The 15332-nt window shown below is 36.8% G+C and overlaps 2 protein-coding genes across 3 annotated transcripts; both read right to left on the minus strand.

Annotated features, from left to right (window-relative positions):
* Positions 1–475: 475 nt before the first annotated feature.
* On the minus strand, positions 476–4726 carry LOC102718247 (protein NRT1/ PTR FAMILY 8.3-like). The gene is made up of 5 exons (XM_006649634.3): positions 4583–4726; positions 3773–3872; positions 2926–3143; positions 1947–2503; positions 476–1451 (listed from the first exon to the last, which is right to left on the minus strand). The coding sequence occupies exons 1-5, from the start codon at positions 4640–4642 to the stop codon at positions 632–634; spliced, it is 1755 nt and encodes a 584-aa protein (XP_006649697.1). The 5' UTR covers positions 4643–4726; the 3' UTR covers positions 476–631.
* A 4129-nt stretch (positions 4727–8855) lies between these two features.
* LOC102718526 (protein NRT1/ PTR FAMILY 8.3-like) lies at positions 8856–14705 on the minus strand. Of its 2 annotated transcripts, none has more exons than XM_006649635.2 (7): positions 14577–14705; positions 13512–13577; positions 13331–13427; positions 12116–12215; positions 11318–11535; positions 10445–11001; positions 8856–9903 (listed from the first exon to the last, which is right to left on the minus strand). In XM_006649635.2, the coding sequence occupies exons 3-7, from the start codon at positions 13388–13390 to the stop codon at positions 9081–9083; spliced, it is 1758 nt and encodes a 585-aa protein (XP_006649698.1). In that variant the 5' UTR covers positions 13391–13427; positions 13512–13577; positions 14577–14705; the 3' UTR covers positions 8856–9080. The 2 variants fall into 2 exon arrangements, with proteins under 2 accessions (XP_006649698.1, XP_015690225.1); XM_015834739.2 differs by lacking the exon at positions 14577–14705 and adding an exon at positions 14321–14435.
* Between the last annotated feature and the right edge of the window lie 627 nt (positions 14706–15332).

Consider the following 15332-nt stretch of genomic DNA (forward strand, 5'->3'; position numbering starts at 1 on the left):
CTCTCTGTTGGCTTGTGTCATTTGAATCTTTATTAAAATATTATAATACTCCCTCGGTCCCTCCGTCCTAAATATTTGACGTGGTTAATTTTTTTATACATATTTGACTATTCATCTTATTCAAAAAATATACATAATTATTAATTATTTTTATATTATTTTGTTTATAGTTAAATATACTTTTATGTATATATATAGCTTTACATATTAACATTCGACAGTATCAAACATTTAGGAAACGAAACAAAGGAAGTACTGCTTATCACATCAATCATCTCTCATTTAAAATTCTTTCTATTTTATCCCCGTCTACTCTCACACATATCTATTTCTTATTTATTATTACAAGACACCTCTTTTCTTCTTGATTAATTTTGCACGGAGATTGTCCTAAGAAAGCAACGCAACAACGAATGCTTTCACATGAAAAGAATGTAACTAGCAGAAGCAAAGCGGAAAAAATATATGAGTTTTTCCATTCTCCAAGTAATATCATGTACCAGTAACCATTGAGGAGAACAGCATACATTATGCAAGAGACTATACAGTATCTTTAGATAGAATATACACATACAATTTGCTGCACAGTAAATTCCTTTGTCCAAGTAATATTGCTCTCTGAATGCTGAAATTAAATTGTTGCTGTTTTGCACTTGTATTGCCGGGCATAGTGGATGAAAAGAAGAAGGTTAAAAAAGCTGAGGCCAGCTATGAGCCAGAAAAAGCGGTCAAGATGGCCTTCATTTAAGTTATCAGGAACCCACCCCGGATTATCACCTCGACTCGTAAAATATGAAACCAGGGTCAGTATGAATGAACTAAGATAACTCCCAAGCGACACAGTAACCAGAGCAAAAGCGGAGCCCAAACTTCTCATGGAATCTGGAGACTGATTGTAGAAGAACTCGGCTTGACCAATGGATGTGAACACTTCACCGATACCAATCAACAAGTATTGAGGTGCTTGCCAAAGAATGCTCATGGGAACAGGTACCTTATGATGGATCAGATCCTCTGACCTTGCAATCTCCAGACGCTTAAGCTCAACCAATGCTGCCGCTGCCACTGCAGTAGTAGACACAAACAGACCAATTCCCATTCGTTGAAGTTCTGAGAAGCCCCTCTCTTTACCCGTCAATCTACTTGCTATTGGCACAACGAAACTCTCATAGATTGGGACCCAAACAACGATGCTGATAACATCCAAGGATGACAGGGTGGCTGGTGGAATTTTAAAAGATCCAATTTGGTTGTCGAGGGCCATCCCTTGTTCTATAAACATCGATGAATTTTGAGCACACACAGTGAAGAAAACAATGCCAGTTGCCCAGATTGGAAACATCCTCAGTAATATTTTGAGCTCTTCAACTTGTGTGATAGTACAGAGTCTCCAAGGATCATGAGAACCACCACGTTCATTCCATGAAATGATGGCAGCTTTGTCAAAGAAACTGTCAAGGAAAGATAATGTATCAAATAAGAGTGCATATCAGTCTATGCATCTGCACTGTTGGTAGACAGATCTTGTGTACCCGTTACCTGTCATGACTCTGAAAAAGATTGCTGTGTCCAGGAAGTTCCAAAACACAAACTTGCAAGATGTGAATGTCAGACTCAGACCAAAATAACATATTTGTATCCATGTCAACTTTGTTACATAATGTTTTTTAAAAAGCTAAATCATTTTTATGTACTTTTTGAAAAAAAGTACTTTTAATCTAGCAATCAAACTACATATCACTGTTTGATTGATTATTCCCAATTTCTTCTTAAAATGGCTAGGAGTTCCAGCATTCAGTAAAGATGCAAACTCCTCGATTTTAGGATTTGAACCCAGGTGGATGGGGAGGTTGAATGGCCTCCTCATTGCATTGGTTCTTTTAGGGGATAATACTGTGTGACAGTGTGAATGAAGCAAATATATCAAAGGTAGCCACGAAATATACCTGAATTCACTACTATGTTCCAGCTTACGACTCCCCTCAATAGCTGAAGTCTTACCATGAAGCTCATAGAGAAGAGAACTATCAACCGGCAAGTCAACATTTCGCTTGCGCATGGCTGCAATAACCACCTGACATACTCTTATAAGGGGGCTTCCTGCAGGTATCTGATATCTATAAATCTGTGAACCTATGAAAAAACTTCCGACAGCAAAGGCAATGAAGACAGTTGGGATTCCAAATCCAATTCCGTATCCACAGTTTTGTTGTACCCAAATAAGAACAGTGCCTGATATCAGAGAACCAATGTTTATGGCGAAATAAAACCAATTGAAGAAAGCACCCTTCTTTGTTCTCTCAGCTGGATCGGTGTCATCAAATTGATCAGCACCAAAGGATGAAACACACGGCTTAATACCTCCAGACCCTAATGCAATCATGTATAATCCAACGAAGTATATCAGATACTGAGGCATGGTTGGTTGTGGACAAAAGGAACCAATACATTGAGGTGGCTGAAGAGAAGGAATCAATGCTGAAAGTGTCAATGCTGCCATTCCCTTCAATCAAATTCACATTGAGGAGCCGTTAGCACATATTTATCAATAGGAACAAGTGCAGAAATAATGTCAGACTCACAACCTAGACAATAAATTTTCTGATGTACCATGCTAGTTCTATCAAGCTGGTGAAAATGGATAAGGTCACTATTATGCATGTGATCATAATGTCATTATGAGAAAATCTTTATGTCAGCCACATTTGCCCTGTTTATAGTTAACCTTCCATCCACTAATAAACTACAATGCAGACAACATCTGCTAGAATTATTTGGCACCTAAGTCATATTAGCACATGCAAATATTAAATAACAATACAACATTAGACATGCAAAACAAGTGAACCAATGAAAATGACAAAATTATATGCTATATCTCCCAGTCTGAAAATTCCTTAATATATGCATGTATCTGCAACTTACCAGAAAGTAAATTGTTGAGAAAACAGCTATAGTCTGGTACTTTCCCCAGTATGAATCTGCCAAGGTTGCTCCAATAAGTGGCGTGAGATAACAAGTTCCTTGCCAGGTTGTAAAGTTCCTTGCTGCAGAGACATTTCCTTCATGCATTCTTGTTGATAGGTAAGTTACCAAACTTTTTGAGATGCCATAGTAGGCCAAGCGTTCACACACTTCAGTTCCTGTCACGTTAGAAAAGCATTTGCCGATTGATTTAACATCAAACAGAGGTGTAAAAAGGCTCATGTTTCAGGTATTTAGGACACACAAAAGTTCAAAACTTTTAATTTACCACATGTTATCCAGCACACGAATGCTTCACACACTTAAAATCAAAAGAATAAGAAATAACACTAAATCAATTGCAAGTTAAGAAACTTTACAAGCTAGTGGAAAGAAAATATAATGTTCCTTGGAAGTTCATATGAGGTATCCTGAAATTAATGTTTCAAACTGGATTCTGGCCCTGTTTAGTTCCTAAATTTTTTTCCCCCAAAACATCACATCGAATCTTTAGACACCTAAATAGAACATTAAATATAAATGAAACGAAAAATTAATTGCACAGTTATGTGAGAAATCATGAGATTGAATCTTTTGAGCCTAATTAGTCCATGATTAGTCATACGTGCTATAGTAACCCACATGCACTAATGCCGGATTAATTAGGCTCAAAAGATTCGTCTCGCGGTTTCTAGGCGAGCTATGGAATTCGTTTTTTCATTCGTGTCCGAAAACCCCTTCCGACATCCGGTCAAATGTCTGATGTGACACCAAAAATTTACATTTCCCCAACTAAACGCCCCCTTACCAAGAATTAGTGAGCATGCCCTCCAATTGCCCGTTTCATGCTTCAAAATAGGATTGCCACTGAATCCCACAGATCCATCACCTGTGTAGTCGTCAACATCCTACGCAGAGAAGCAAAGTTAGTTACTAGTTGATACTTACATTATTCACGTTTTGTCAAACATGTTTAACACATTTCACTCATCGGTTCCAATCAATCTTCAAACCCACAAAAAAAGAAACCAAAACTTCAAAGTTACATGTCAAAGTAACCTTCAGATTTCTCAAGGAAATAACTTGAAAGAATCAATCAAATGTCACAGAGAAATAAAGAACTTCCACAAGTTATTTGTACAAGTCAATCAAATCAAATAAACCTTCGAAATTGTTGCGTGTACCAATGTACTTAATACCCCAGGTACATCAAGACTAAGCAAGACATCAAAAAATTTTAGTCTCTAAGCGGGACCCTGACCCTGTGGCCTCTGGACCTCACCTGTCACTTTCTGTGGACTCACTTTCTGTCGTTTAGAGACTTACGGGTATCGCTTTGCAACCGACTAATCAATGTGCCACACGCCAATCCACCCGAGCTCTACGCAATCCCAAGAATCCAAGAACTGAGCGATCGACGTGTCCATCGTTTACCCCCCCCCCCCCCCCCCGCCCCCCTCTTTCTCACGATTTAGGCCAATTTAAGCATTTGCAACCGATCGAAACATAACCAAAACAAGAAACCGCAGAGGATCAGGCCGCAAACCATACGAATCCTGCGGAACAAGCACGAAAAGAAACGATTTTTTTCGTGTAGGAAAAAAAATGGTGTGAGTACCTCCGGCTCCGTCGTGCGCACTACCAGGCTCTGCCGCTCCCCCTCCAGCGACGACCCCATGAATGCACCTCTCTCAGCTCGGAACGAAAGGCTTGCTGTTCCCTCCAGAAAGAAAGGGGGAAGCTTTGGATTGCTTCTTCGGCGACTCCTGCTGCTAATCCTAAATCGTAGGAACAATCCCAGAACGCGAGAGCTTGAGATGGTAAATAAATAAGCTTATCATTTGCGTTTTATTTGCACGAGCAGGATAGGAATTGAATATTGGTCGCCAACTTGCCATCTCCCATCTGTATTGGCTATATTAAATCATATCCAAGCAAACTCAGCAGTATCGTATCATCCATACTATCATCCAAAATATAGCATTATTATATTAAAAAATAAACTTCAAATATATATGTTATCTATCCTTCGCTCGTACCTCAGCATCTAATCAAAAGAATATAGCATTATTATATTAAAAAATAAAGTTCAAATATATATATATATATATATATATATATATATATATATATATATATATATATATATATATATATGTTATCTCTCCTTCGCTCATACCTCAGCATCTAATCAAAAGAGAAAATAACAATATCAACATAAGAGTATGTAATATCTTGGTCTTATATTTTCGCTTCCGTTTATTTTTATAAGCCTAAATTTAAATTTCCAACCATAAATTTAGAGTTAATTTAGGGTTTTTTATCATAATTTATTTTACTGTCTTTATTTTTTAGGGTTTACTTCTTTGTTTTTAGATAACTAAAAACTCATATATAAAAGTTTTATTCACAAAAAAATTTTTATTTGCAAACCTGTCGTATGATTTTCTTTCTCATAAAAAATAATAGCGTAACGCGTGTACATAATATTATTAGCACTAGTATTTAAATCTTAAATGTGAAGTCATCCATACAACTCCTCTATCACACAAATTGGATCTCATGTACTTATGTTTTGGGCATAAAAATATCTGCAGTGTATGTATATTGTCAATTGTTTTTTAGTTATATTTGTATAAAAGTACTACTAGAAATATAACCATAAGTGCTTTTATGAAAAACTACTTCATATATTGAATCATAATGTTTTTTTTATGATATAAGCATTTGATATTTAACTACGTGTAACATTTTAATACGTCATCTATTGAAATCGGTGGCAGTAAAAGTTAGTGAATCAGTAAAGTCAAATACTCCTTGTATTTTTTATTTAACATCACTGACTTTTGGATATAGTCTTATTTAAAAAAATTACATAATTATGAATTATTTTATTGTGATTTGATTTATAATTAAAGAAACTTTAAGCATGACTTATAATTTTGAATATTTGCATAAAAAATGAATATAACGAATGATCAAACGTAAATAAAAAATCAACAATGTTATATTAAAAACCAACGAAAGTAAATGCTTATGTTGTGTTAACTGCTTCTACTCCCTCTCTCTCTCTCCCCTTTTTCGCTCTGTGATCCCAAATTACATAATTTTACAATTTTTCCTAAATTTTTCTGTAGAAAGTTTTTTTTTAAAAAAATATTAATCCTACTCATCTGTGCCTAATCCTCTTCTAAATCAGGGAGAGGAGAGAGATATTGGCTAGGGCGGCACGAATCACGGTGAGGCTAGGGTGTCTGAGAGGGAGTAGGGCCGCGTCCGGGTAAGGGGTAGGTAAGTTAATTTATCTCGCACGAAAAACGTAGTAATAAATTAATACATGATCAATTAATTATTAATTATTAAAAATATAAAATAGAATAATATGATTTTCTAAAACAATTTTTCTATAGAAAAATTTTGTAAAAAATACACCGTTTAGCGTTTCGAGAAGCGTGCGTGCGAAAAACGAGAGGGGTAAGTTAACTTACCCATGCGGCCGAGGTAGCAAAGCAGGTCTAGGCGTCTAGCCAATTGCAAAGTGTGAAGATGATAGGGTGTTTGGGTGAGGAAGGGAGGAAAGTGAGAAATACTTAGGGCTCCTTTGATTCAAAGGATTGGTATAGGAATTTTGTAGGATTCACAATCCTATGGATTTTTTTCCTTGGTATGCCTTTGATTCACAGGAAAGGAAAGAAAACATTTCCTAGGATTGTATTCCTTTAGTTTATTTTCACAAGAAAATAAGAAAGATGTCTAACTTCTTTGGAAACTTTCTAGAAGAGAAATCCTGTGTTTTTCCTATAGCATTATCAAAGGCACATTTCATTTTTTCCCCATGTTTTTGATTCCCGCGGGATTGAAGAATCATACTACTTCAATTGCTATGTTTTTCCAATTCCTATGTTTTTTGTATCATGCGAATCAAAGGGGCCCTTAGAAGCTGTTTGGTTGCTACCCTGAGCAGTGTTCCTGAGTATTTTTTCGGAAATTGCTATGCGTACGACTCAACCATCTGACTTATGTACGACTCAACCATCCAACGGCTGCAGTGCCACTCACTTGACCTCATTTGACTAATTAATGGTCGTAGTGTTTCAGTCGTACGCAGGTAGTACAATTGAGTCATACGTATAGCGGGACTAGTATTTTTCATGCTTGAAGCTAGCCTGAGGTTGCTTGTCAGAGTTACCCGACTAGGCATGGCTTAAATTTGAGGCAATGTTTGGTTGAAGCCCTAAGAACATGCCTGAATTGACTTGAGTGTCATGTAGTGTTTGGCTCATATTTGCCTGAGCATACAGTGAGGAGTGAGGAGAAAAAGTGGTAAAAGAGGGGGAAAGGGTCATTTTACTTAGGCAGGTAGGGGGAAAGCCATGGTTTTGCTTAGGCGACCTTTTTACTAGGCCTGACTTAGGCAAGTGTATTCAGACAAAAATTCTCGGGCTAATATTTCTAGGGTAGTGCAACCAAACACCTCCCAGGTAGGTTACAGGCTTGGGCTCAGACCAGATTGGTTCGCTCAGGGTAGCATCCAAACAATCTCTTAAAACCATAGCGCAAGATGGACAATATAGCTTTAGGGTACAAACTAAAACCTAGGGTGTGTTTGGTTGGTTGGACATCCTTGGATAGGAGATAACCGCTTACTTTTTTGATACGTTTGGTTTGTGAGCGGAGTTAGATAGGATGACCCAAAAAAATATTCCATAAAGATGTTGAATGAGTGTATTCGGACAAATTGGCTGGATGAGCTCATCCACCTTCCCTACGGTGATCATCAGTGATTATTTAGTGATAATTAGTGTGTTTTATCACTGTTAATTTCTACTAATTATGATAAGATCTATGTTGTTAATTAATATTATTATTTATTAGTAATTAATAAGCTCATTTCATCCATCCAACCAAACAATATTGGATCATCCCATCCATCAAACCAAACATAAATCTAGATCATCATATCCCTAAAATAAGGATAGTCATATCCTATTCCACCTTGACTATCAACCAAACGCACCTATTTATTAATTACAACATGATTACAAAAGGATCTCAACTTTAGGTGTATTACATCATACGCTGATGGAAAAAACACAAGTAGGATGCCATCGCACCGGCCCGTAGGATCACCTTCTCCCCATTGCCATGATCGTCGCCACCTTAATAGTTATTGTTAAAGTATGATCTAAATTATAATTTATAATATATTTAAATTATACTATTAGTTTCACAATACGACTTCTTGTCCTTTTTTACTTTAGAACTCTTATAGTTTCCTAACAAGACTCGTAGTATTTTACTATTAAGACTCTTATATATATATAAATATATATATTTATATATATATATATGGCCTATTGTATTTTTCTGTGTGTAATCATCTCCTTAATCTCCTTAAAGTAGTTATTGCTAGTTAGCGCCTATGATTTTTCCCTGTAAAGGTTTTCACATTAAATCTGTATCTTTGTTATGTCCTGAATTTTCATAACAATTGCCTTATCACAGCTGTGGTAGGGGTGGTTAGAGCGGTTGTGGGAGTCGGGCTGTGAGTGATGCTATAGTGAGGGAGGTAAATGAAAATGTTTACCACTGCACGGGATTGTGGGTGTTGCTATAGTGAGGAAGCTAAAAATGAAAATATTCACCATCGTGCTCAGTCACGTCAGCGCCCAAGACTGGTCAGTTGAGTTTTAGACCTCGGGTGTGGTACAATAAACCTAGATTACGCATCTAGATGCACGATTTACAAGTTGATGGATATAAGCGACCCTTCAGTGCTAAGTTTAAAATCGGCTATATATTTTACTCCAAATCATAATATCAGTAATTTGCTGCCCAGTTAATCCAACTGTTTGTAGACAACTTTCAAGTGCTTGCTGAGATTGAATCTTAATCAGAATAAGTCAGATTTGCCAGCTATGCATAATCAGATTTGAGCAAACAATTCACCATAAAAGTCAGTGCATGTTTTGCAGCACACTTATCCTTTTTATATGAAAACACAGGTGCATGCTTTGCAGCACAATTACCCTTTTTTATATGAAAACAGGTGCGTGCTTTGCAGCACAATCATTTTGCTCCGTCGCAATTATTATATCACCCATGTTTAACAATGTTCAGGAAGCATTTTTACATTTGTACCTCGTGGCACAGAACACAAAGGCCAGCATATTCAGGAAGCACAAGCCAGCCATCATCCAGTAGAACCGGTCCAAATGGCCTTCGTTCAAGTTATCAGGTATCCACCCCGGACTGCCTTCCCCAGCCGTGAACACCGGCACGAGCGAAATGATGAACGAGTTGAGGTAGTTCCCAGCCGAAACGTTAGCGAGCGAGAACGCAAGGCACAGGCTTCTCATGGCGTCCGGCGATTCCTCGTAGAAGAATTCAGTTAGCCCGATGATCGAGAACACCTCTCCCGCGCCTATCAGGAAGTACTGGGGTCCCTGCCACAGGATGCTCATCGGAACGGCCATCTCGCGGTGCACCAGGCCTTCGTCCTGCGCAACCCGCAGCCGGTTGCTCTCCACCAGTGCTGCCGAGACCATCGAGAGCGTGGAGAAGAACAGGCCGATCCCCATCCGCTGCAGCGGAGTGATGCCGTTCGCCCTGCCGGTGAACTTTCTGAACACTCGGACAAGGACTCTCTCGTATACTGGGACCAGTGCAAGGACGGCGATGACATCTATGGATTGGAAGGACGCCGCAGGTATTTCGAAAGAGCCGACGTGTTTCTCCATTACCATCCCCTGCTCTACAAATGTCGCGAACATCTGGTCCAGAGCTGTGGCAAACAGTACCATCGTAGCCCAGATGGGGAACATCCTGACCAGAATCTTCAGTTCCTCCACTTGAGTGACGGTGCAAATCTTCCATGTGTTTTGTAGGGCATCAGGTTCACAATCAGCCGGTGTCACTATTGCAGCTCTATCAAAGAACCTGAGAGAGATAACATAAATAAATTACTAATTTAAAAAACTATGTAATTATTATTTATCTTCTTGTAATTCGTTTTATCATCAAAAGTGCTATAAGCATGACATATTTATTTTTGCATATTTTCACTAAAGTTTTTAATAAGATAAATGGTTATCGAATGTCATATTCAAAAGTCAACGACATCATGTATTTAAAAATGAAAGGAGTATATTTAAAAAGTGCATTGAATGGCCACTACACTAGAATGAGTTAAAGACAATCTTCAAATATTATGTTACTAGAAATAAAACAAATTATAGTTCAACAGAAATGCAAGCATATATAAATGTATAGAGCCTCATCGTTGCACTTATAATAAGTGAAACGATAATCAGTTAAAAAATAACATGTGGATAAAACTTTTGCATACGTGTTCTTATCGTTCTAAAAGCATATACCGTGAAATAAAATACGATAAAAAAAAACCTCAAAATCTACTTCAAAATTATGTTTTAAAACTTAAATTTTGGCTTATGAGTATAGGCAAAATTTAGTGTATTACTCAAGTCCAGTTGTATGCTCCAGTTTTCGGCTGCCTTTGATTGCTGACCTTTGCCCCAGAAACTCATAAAGAGCTGAGGAATCACATGGCAAATCTATATCGCGTTTGCGAATAGCCGCAATAACAACCTGGGATATTCTTGCAAGAGGGCTTCCTCCAGGTTTCTGAAATCTATACACAGAGGAGCCAAAGATAAAAGTACCAAAACCTAAAGACAAAAACAGCGCAGAAATGGTATAACCCCATATCCAACCTTTGTGATCTTGCACCCACACAAGAACAGTCCCCGAGATCAGTGAACCCGCGTTTACTACGAAATAGCTCCAATTGAAAAAAGAGCTCTTTTTGGTTCTCTCGTCTTCATCAGTGTCATCAAATTGATCAGCTCCAAATGATGAAATGCAGGGGCACTGTGCACCATACCCTAAAGCTACTATGTACAAACCAACAAAGAATATGATGTGCTGAGAAGAGACTGGATCTGTCCAAATAATCCATGAGTAAGGACCAGTAGAGATTAATGGAATTGCTGCTGACAGAAGCAACATCATCATTCCCTGAATAAAAAAGGATATAAAGGAAAAGGTAAACGATCAAGTAAACAAAAACGAGTAAAGTTTTGAATGCATCACTCATATTATTAAATCTGAAGATTAACTTTATAAACAAGAGACTGCCATGTCATTCGTCCATCTGAATATCAAACTTTTCTTTTCAAAGAAGGAATATCATACTATTGTGCACTGAGTACAATTTTTGCTCACTCAGTGGAGGTAGGAGTTACGATCATCTCTTAAACTGGTTACTTCCAAAATAAGGATTATACTTGTTTTAGATGTAAACAGACGTGCATGAGTTCATAGTATCACTTACGATAATGAAGATCGTGCAGAATATCAGTATTGTGCAGTACTTCCCCAGATATGAATCAGCTAAGAAGGCTCCAACCAGGGACGCAAGATAACTAGTTCCTTGCCAAATTGCAACATCTCTTGCAGCGGCCATGTTTGTTTCATGCAGAACTTTTATGAGATAACTGACTAGGTTTTTTACAATTGAAGCATGGGCCAGATAAGAGCAGAATGAAAAAACTGCAATAAACCATAAAAGGTCCAATGTCAATATTACACAAAACTCATAAGCAAAAGCAATAATATTCACAAGTAATAATAATATTGTTATATATATACACTAGCAAAATACCTATACTTTGCTATGAAAATGTATTACAAAATGTTATAGGAATTTTTTATCAACTATACTAATATCAATTGTTTGAATCAAATATGGACTATTCCATAATATCAGAAAATATCATAGACTAATTTGTAAAGGAACTGTAGAAAATAATGGAGTGGCATATTCACCGCCACCATCGTTTGAGGAGATTTGCTTCAGTCCAACAAAAACATCGAGATACTGGTACCTCGTGATATCAAATCGTTTATAATCGTTGGATCTAACGGTGACATCCTACCCAACTAGATCCAATGGTAGAAAACGATTTAGTATCTCGAGGTACTTTCTGTTGGATCGGAGTAAATCTCTCATTTGAAATATTTAAAGTAGTATATATAAAATCAGTGTCAGATGTTCGATTTAGCATCGCATATCCTAGTGGAGTATATGTCCAAACGGAAGGTTGATAATACATCTTTTGTCAGTACTAACCGATGGCAAATGAGCAACCCTTCCAGTTCCCTGTATGTTTTCTTAAAGTAGGATGCCCACGGATGCAAACAGATCCATCACCTGTATATTCAACAGTATTCTGCATTTCCAAGTAAAAAAACAAGTAACCTTTAATGTCAGTTTCATCCATCGAATTTCATACGATGTTTCAATAGAGAATTGTGCATTGTCCTAGTTTAGATGGAATTATCCTAAATCTTTCCAGGAAAAGATATCCTAAGAAAAAATATATTAAAATATATTGGAAGATATATATCCTAAGAAAAAATATATAACAATATATTGGAAGATGTTTATTACCCAAAATTGCTCGTGTATTGATATGCAGGGACCTAGCAATTCTTATCGTCGCACCAGCAATAAAATGCTACAGCTTTATGTCCTTGTCTTAGAGTATTCTTAAGAGCTCATGTATCATATCATATCATACATATAAAAAATAGACGATATAAGAGAAAAACTAGCTCCAACGGATCATACAATCCATCGTGCAACAATAGATGACCATACAAATCGAAGAGATGTCATCAAAATTTAGATGTTCTCTCTCCTCCATATATATTTCAACATCTAATCATAAGAGAAAGGAGTAATATCAACATAAGAGTAGGTGGTTGTAAAATATTATTAAAATAAATATAGATGATGGATTATGCATGATCTCTTGGAGTACAAGGAGATATGGATGAAGAAATCTTTTTGTATGGTCAGCCAAATGGTCATAAGTATGACCAAATATGCATGAGCTATTGAAAATGTTTTTAAAATATTATATTTTAGAACTATGGAAATTAGTAGACAGAACATTTAGATAGAGGATATTTTCCGACTGAACTTCCTTTCTATCCCTTTTGTTAACCTTTCACGACACTGTAGAACTAAAGCATTAAACAGATCCAGGATAGCAGCTGGAAGCAGTATTTTCACACCCTTTGATGCAAGCAGAAAAGGCACACCCCAAATCTGGCCATATAATTTTTTTCCTCTATATTGGAAGATAGTTATCACCCAAAACAGCCACGTGTTGCTAACAAAAAATAGTATTGATATATGCAGGGGCCTAGCAATTCTTATGGTCACATCATTAATAAAATGCTACAGCTTTATGTCCTTGTCTTAAGGATATTATATTACAAGAAAATAAAATCAGATATATCTTGCTCAGACGCACACAGAGAGAGAGAGAGAGCAAACCACTTGGGAGGAATTCTCTTCATCCAGCAGAGGCTTGTCAAGCTGGTATGTGGAGTCCATGGCTTTTATTATCTTACATGCAAACCAGGTTAATATCCTGAGGAAGAGAAAAGGTTACAGTTTAAATGGAACTGCAGGTTGGAGGTTTTAATGGAACATTAGTGAGAACACATGGCCCTACAATACGAAAACGCAACAGGACACAAACACTGGCAATGATTGTATTCCCCGTGGTCAGGTTCGCATTCTGCAGACAGTCAAGAAAAAAAAGAAACAAAGTATTAGAATATTCCGATACAAGCCCTAATAATTTATATTTGAATTTAACATTATTTATCTCTTATTATGTCTTGAAGTTGGGTAGATAGCATGTCTTGTAGCATCTCTTATACAGGGCATGATTTTCTTATTTTTCTTCATTTATTCACTTGTCACGTCACATTTTATTATATGTGTTATCTTATTTAATTTCATTGATATTATTTTATTTATTTCATTATGTTTTTGGAAACGCTCTGGTTTTTATATTACTACATGTTTTGTTTTGAGAAGTGATATATTACACTTATAAAAAAACATGTTTTGAGAAGTGATATTTCACACTTATAAAAAAATATATAACTATTTAGATGATATGTACCAACGAGGAACATATTGAAGAGTTAAAAATGCTCTCCGGTACGATCTATCCATCTTATATTTGCCAAAAGCCTAATTAGGGGGGGATTATTTTGGCTTTTTTATGGAAAAAGACAAATGGATTATTTGTAAATGAAAAATAATTTATGAATAATATATATATATTCTTAGTAATGTAAAAAGCAAGTCTAGAAAATAAACTTCGATAAAAAATATTAAAATTAACTTAAAATTTAAAATTATAAATTTAAATTTTAGCTTATAATAAACAGAAGCGAAAAGATGCTAGTCTAGGGCGGACGAGCAAGCACGTTGAGCCTAGACATGGAAATCATTCTGCATTTCTGCTACCTTCTTTTTTTTTTCATTTATTTAGAACTCCTCCTTTCCCCTTCGGCTGTTTCTTGATGAGAAAAAGATGAAACCATAGCATCCAACTTCCAAGAAAATCTCTAACTAACTTCATAAAATTCAACAAACCCGAATGTATGCATATCTAAAAATATGCAACGAATCGGAGAGAGAGCTTGCAGGAAATCAAAAAGGGGGGATTCTGCCTCGCTTCAGAGAGTAGACGGAGATAAAAGAAATCGGAGAAATCACGCACCGCGCGAATGCAGCATGAGCCGAACGGATCGATGGGCGGGGTCCGACGAGCCCGAGATGGATGGAGAGCGACGAGAGGGGAGGATAGAGATCAGATGCAGAAGCGGTGACACCTCCGAACTTCGTGCTGCTCCGCTTGGACCGTAGTCCACCCCGAGGCGAAGGCCTTCGCCTTTTGTAGAGCTGGGATCACACGCCGGACTCCGTGGAAGGGCTTCTGTACGTTTGAAACTGACAGCTAGCCAACAACGTAACGCAATGCTGCTGCTGCTGCTGCTGCTGCTGCGTGAAATGCTATCGGCGCGGCGCTCTCTCCGCTCCTCTTTTTCCTGGTTACACGGAAGTGTACGATCACACATACCGTATACTTCCTTTGGTTAGTATTTAAATTTCATATTATAATATAAGTTTTTTATTCACATACTCTGAATCATTATAATAATTGCAGACGCAATCAGGTGGTTAGAAAAATATAATCAATTTAAAGTTTAAAAATTAACCAATAAAGTTATTAAAAGAAAATCATTTGATATCTCTTAATTTATACTGTACGAAATAACATATAAATATTTATATTTTAAAACGAAGATAATAAATACTTAGATAAAAAAGGAAATGTACTAGTAGAGGGAAAACGGGACGGGGTTGGTAACAGTTGCCACGGTAAGCATTTACTACCTGCTAACAATGCAAATTGCGTAGTTTTAGTAGATTTATTTTTTTTCTGAATTGCGCCGTAAACTTTCTCCATAAATTA

Source organism: Oryza brachyantha, chromosome 3 (genome assembly GCF_000231095.2).
Source record: "Oryza brachyantha chromosome 3, ObraRS2, whole genome shotgun sequence".
NCBI lineage: Eukaryota > Viridiplantae > Streptophyta > Magnoliopsida > Poales > Poaceae > Oryza > Oryza brachyantha.

Coding starts and splice junctions, on each gene's coding strand:
- LOC102718247 (XM_006649634.3), bottom strand. CDS start 4,642: ATGGGGTCGTCGCTGGAGGGGGAGCGGCAGAGCCTGGTAGTGCGCACG. Junction 3,144..3,772: donor GGCATGCTCACTAATTCTTG/GTAAGGGGGCGT, acceptor CTAACGTGACAG/GAACTGAAGTGTGTGAACGC. Junction 1,452..1,946: donor GAACATAGTAGTGAATTCAG/GTATATTTCGTG, acceptor TTTCCTTGACAG/TTTCTTTGACAAAGCTGCCA.
- LOC102718526 (XM_006649635.2), bottom strand. CDS start 13,390: ATGGACTCCACATACCAGCTTGACAAGCCTCTGCTGGATGAAGAGAAT. Junction 11,002..11,317: donor TCTGCACGATCTTCATTATC/GTAAGTGATACT, acceptor TTTTTTATTCAG/GGAATGATGATGTTGCTTCT. Junction 9,904..10,444: donor GAGCATACAACTGGACTTGA/GTAATACACTAA, acceptor TATCTCTCTCAG/GTTCTTTGATAGAGCTGCAA.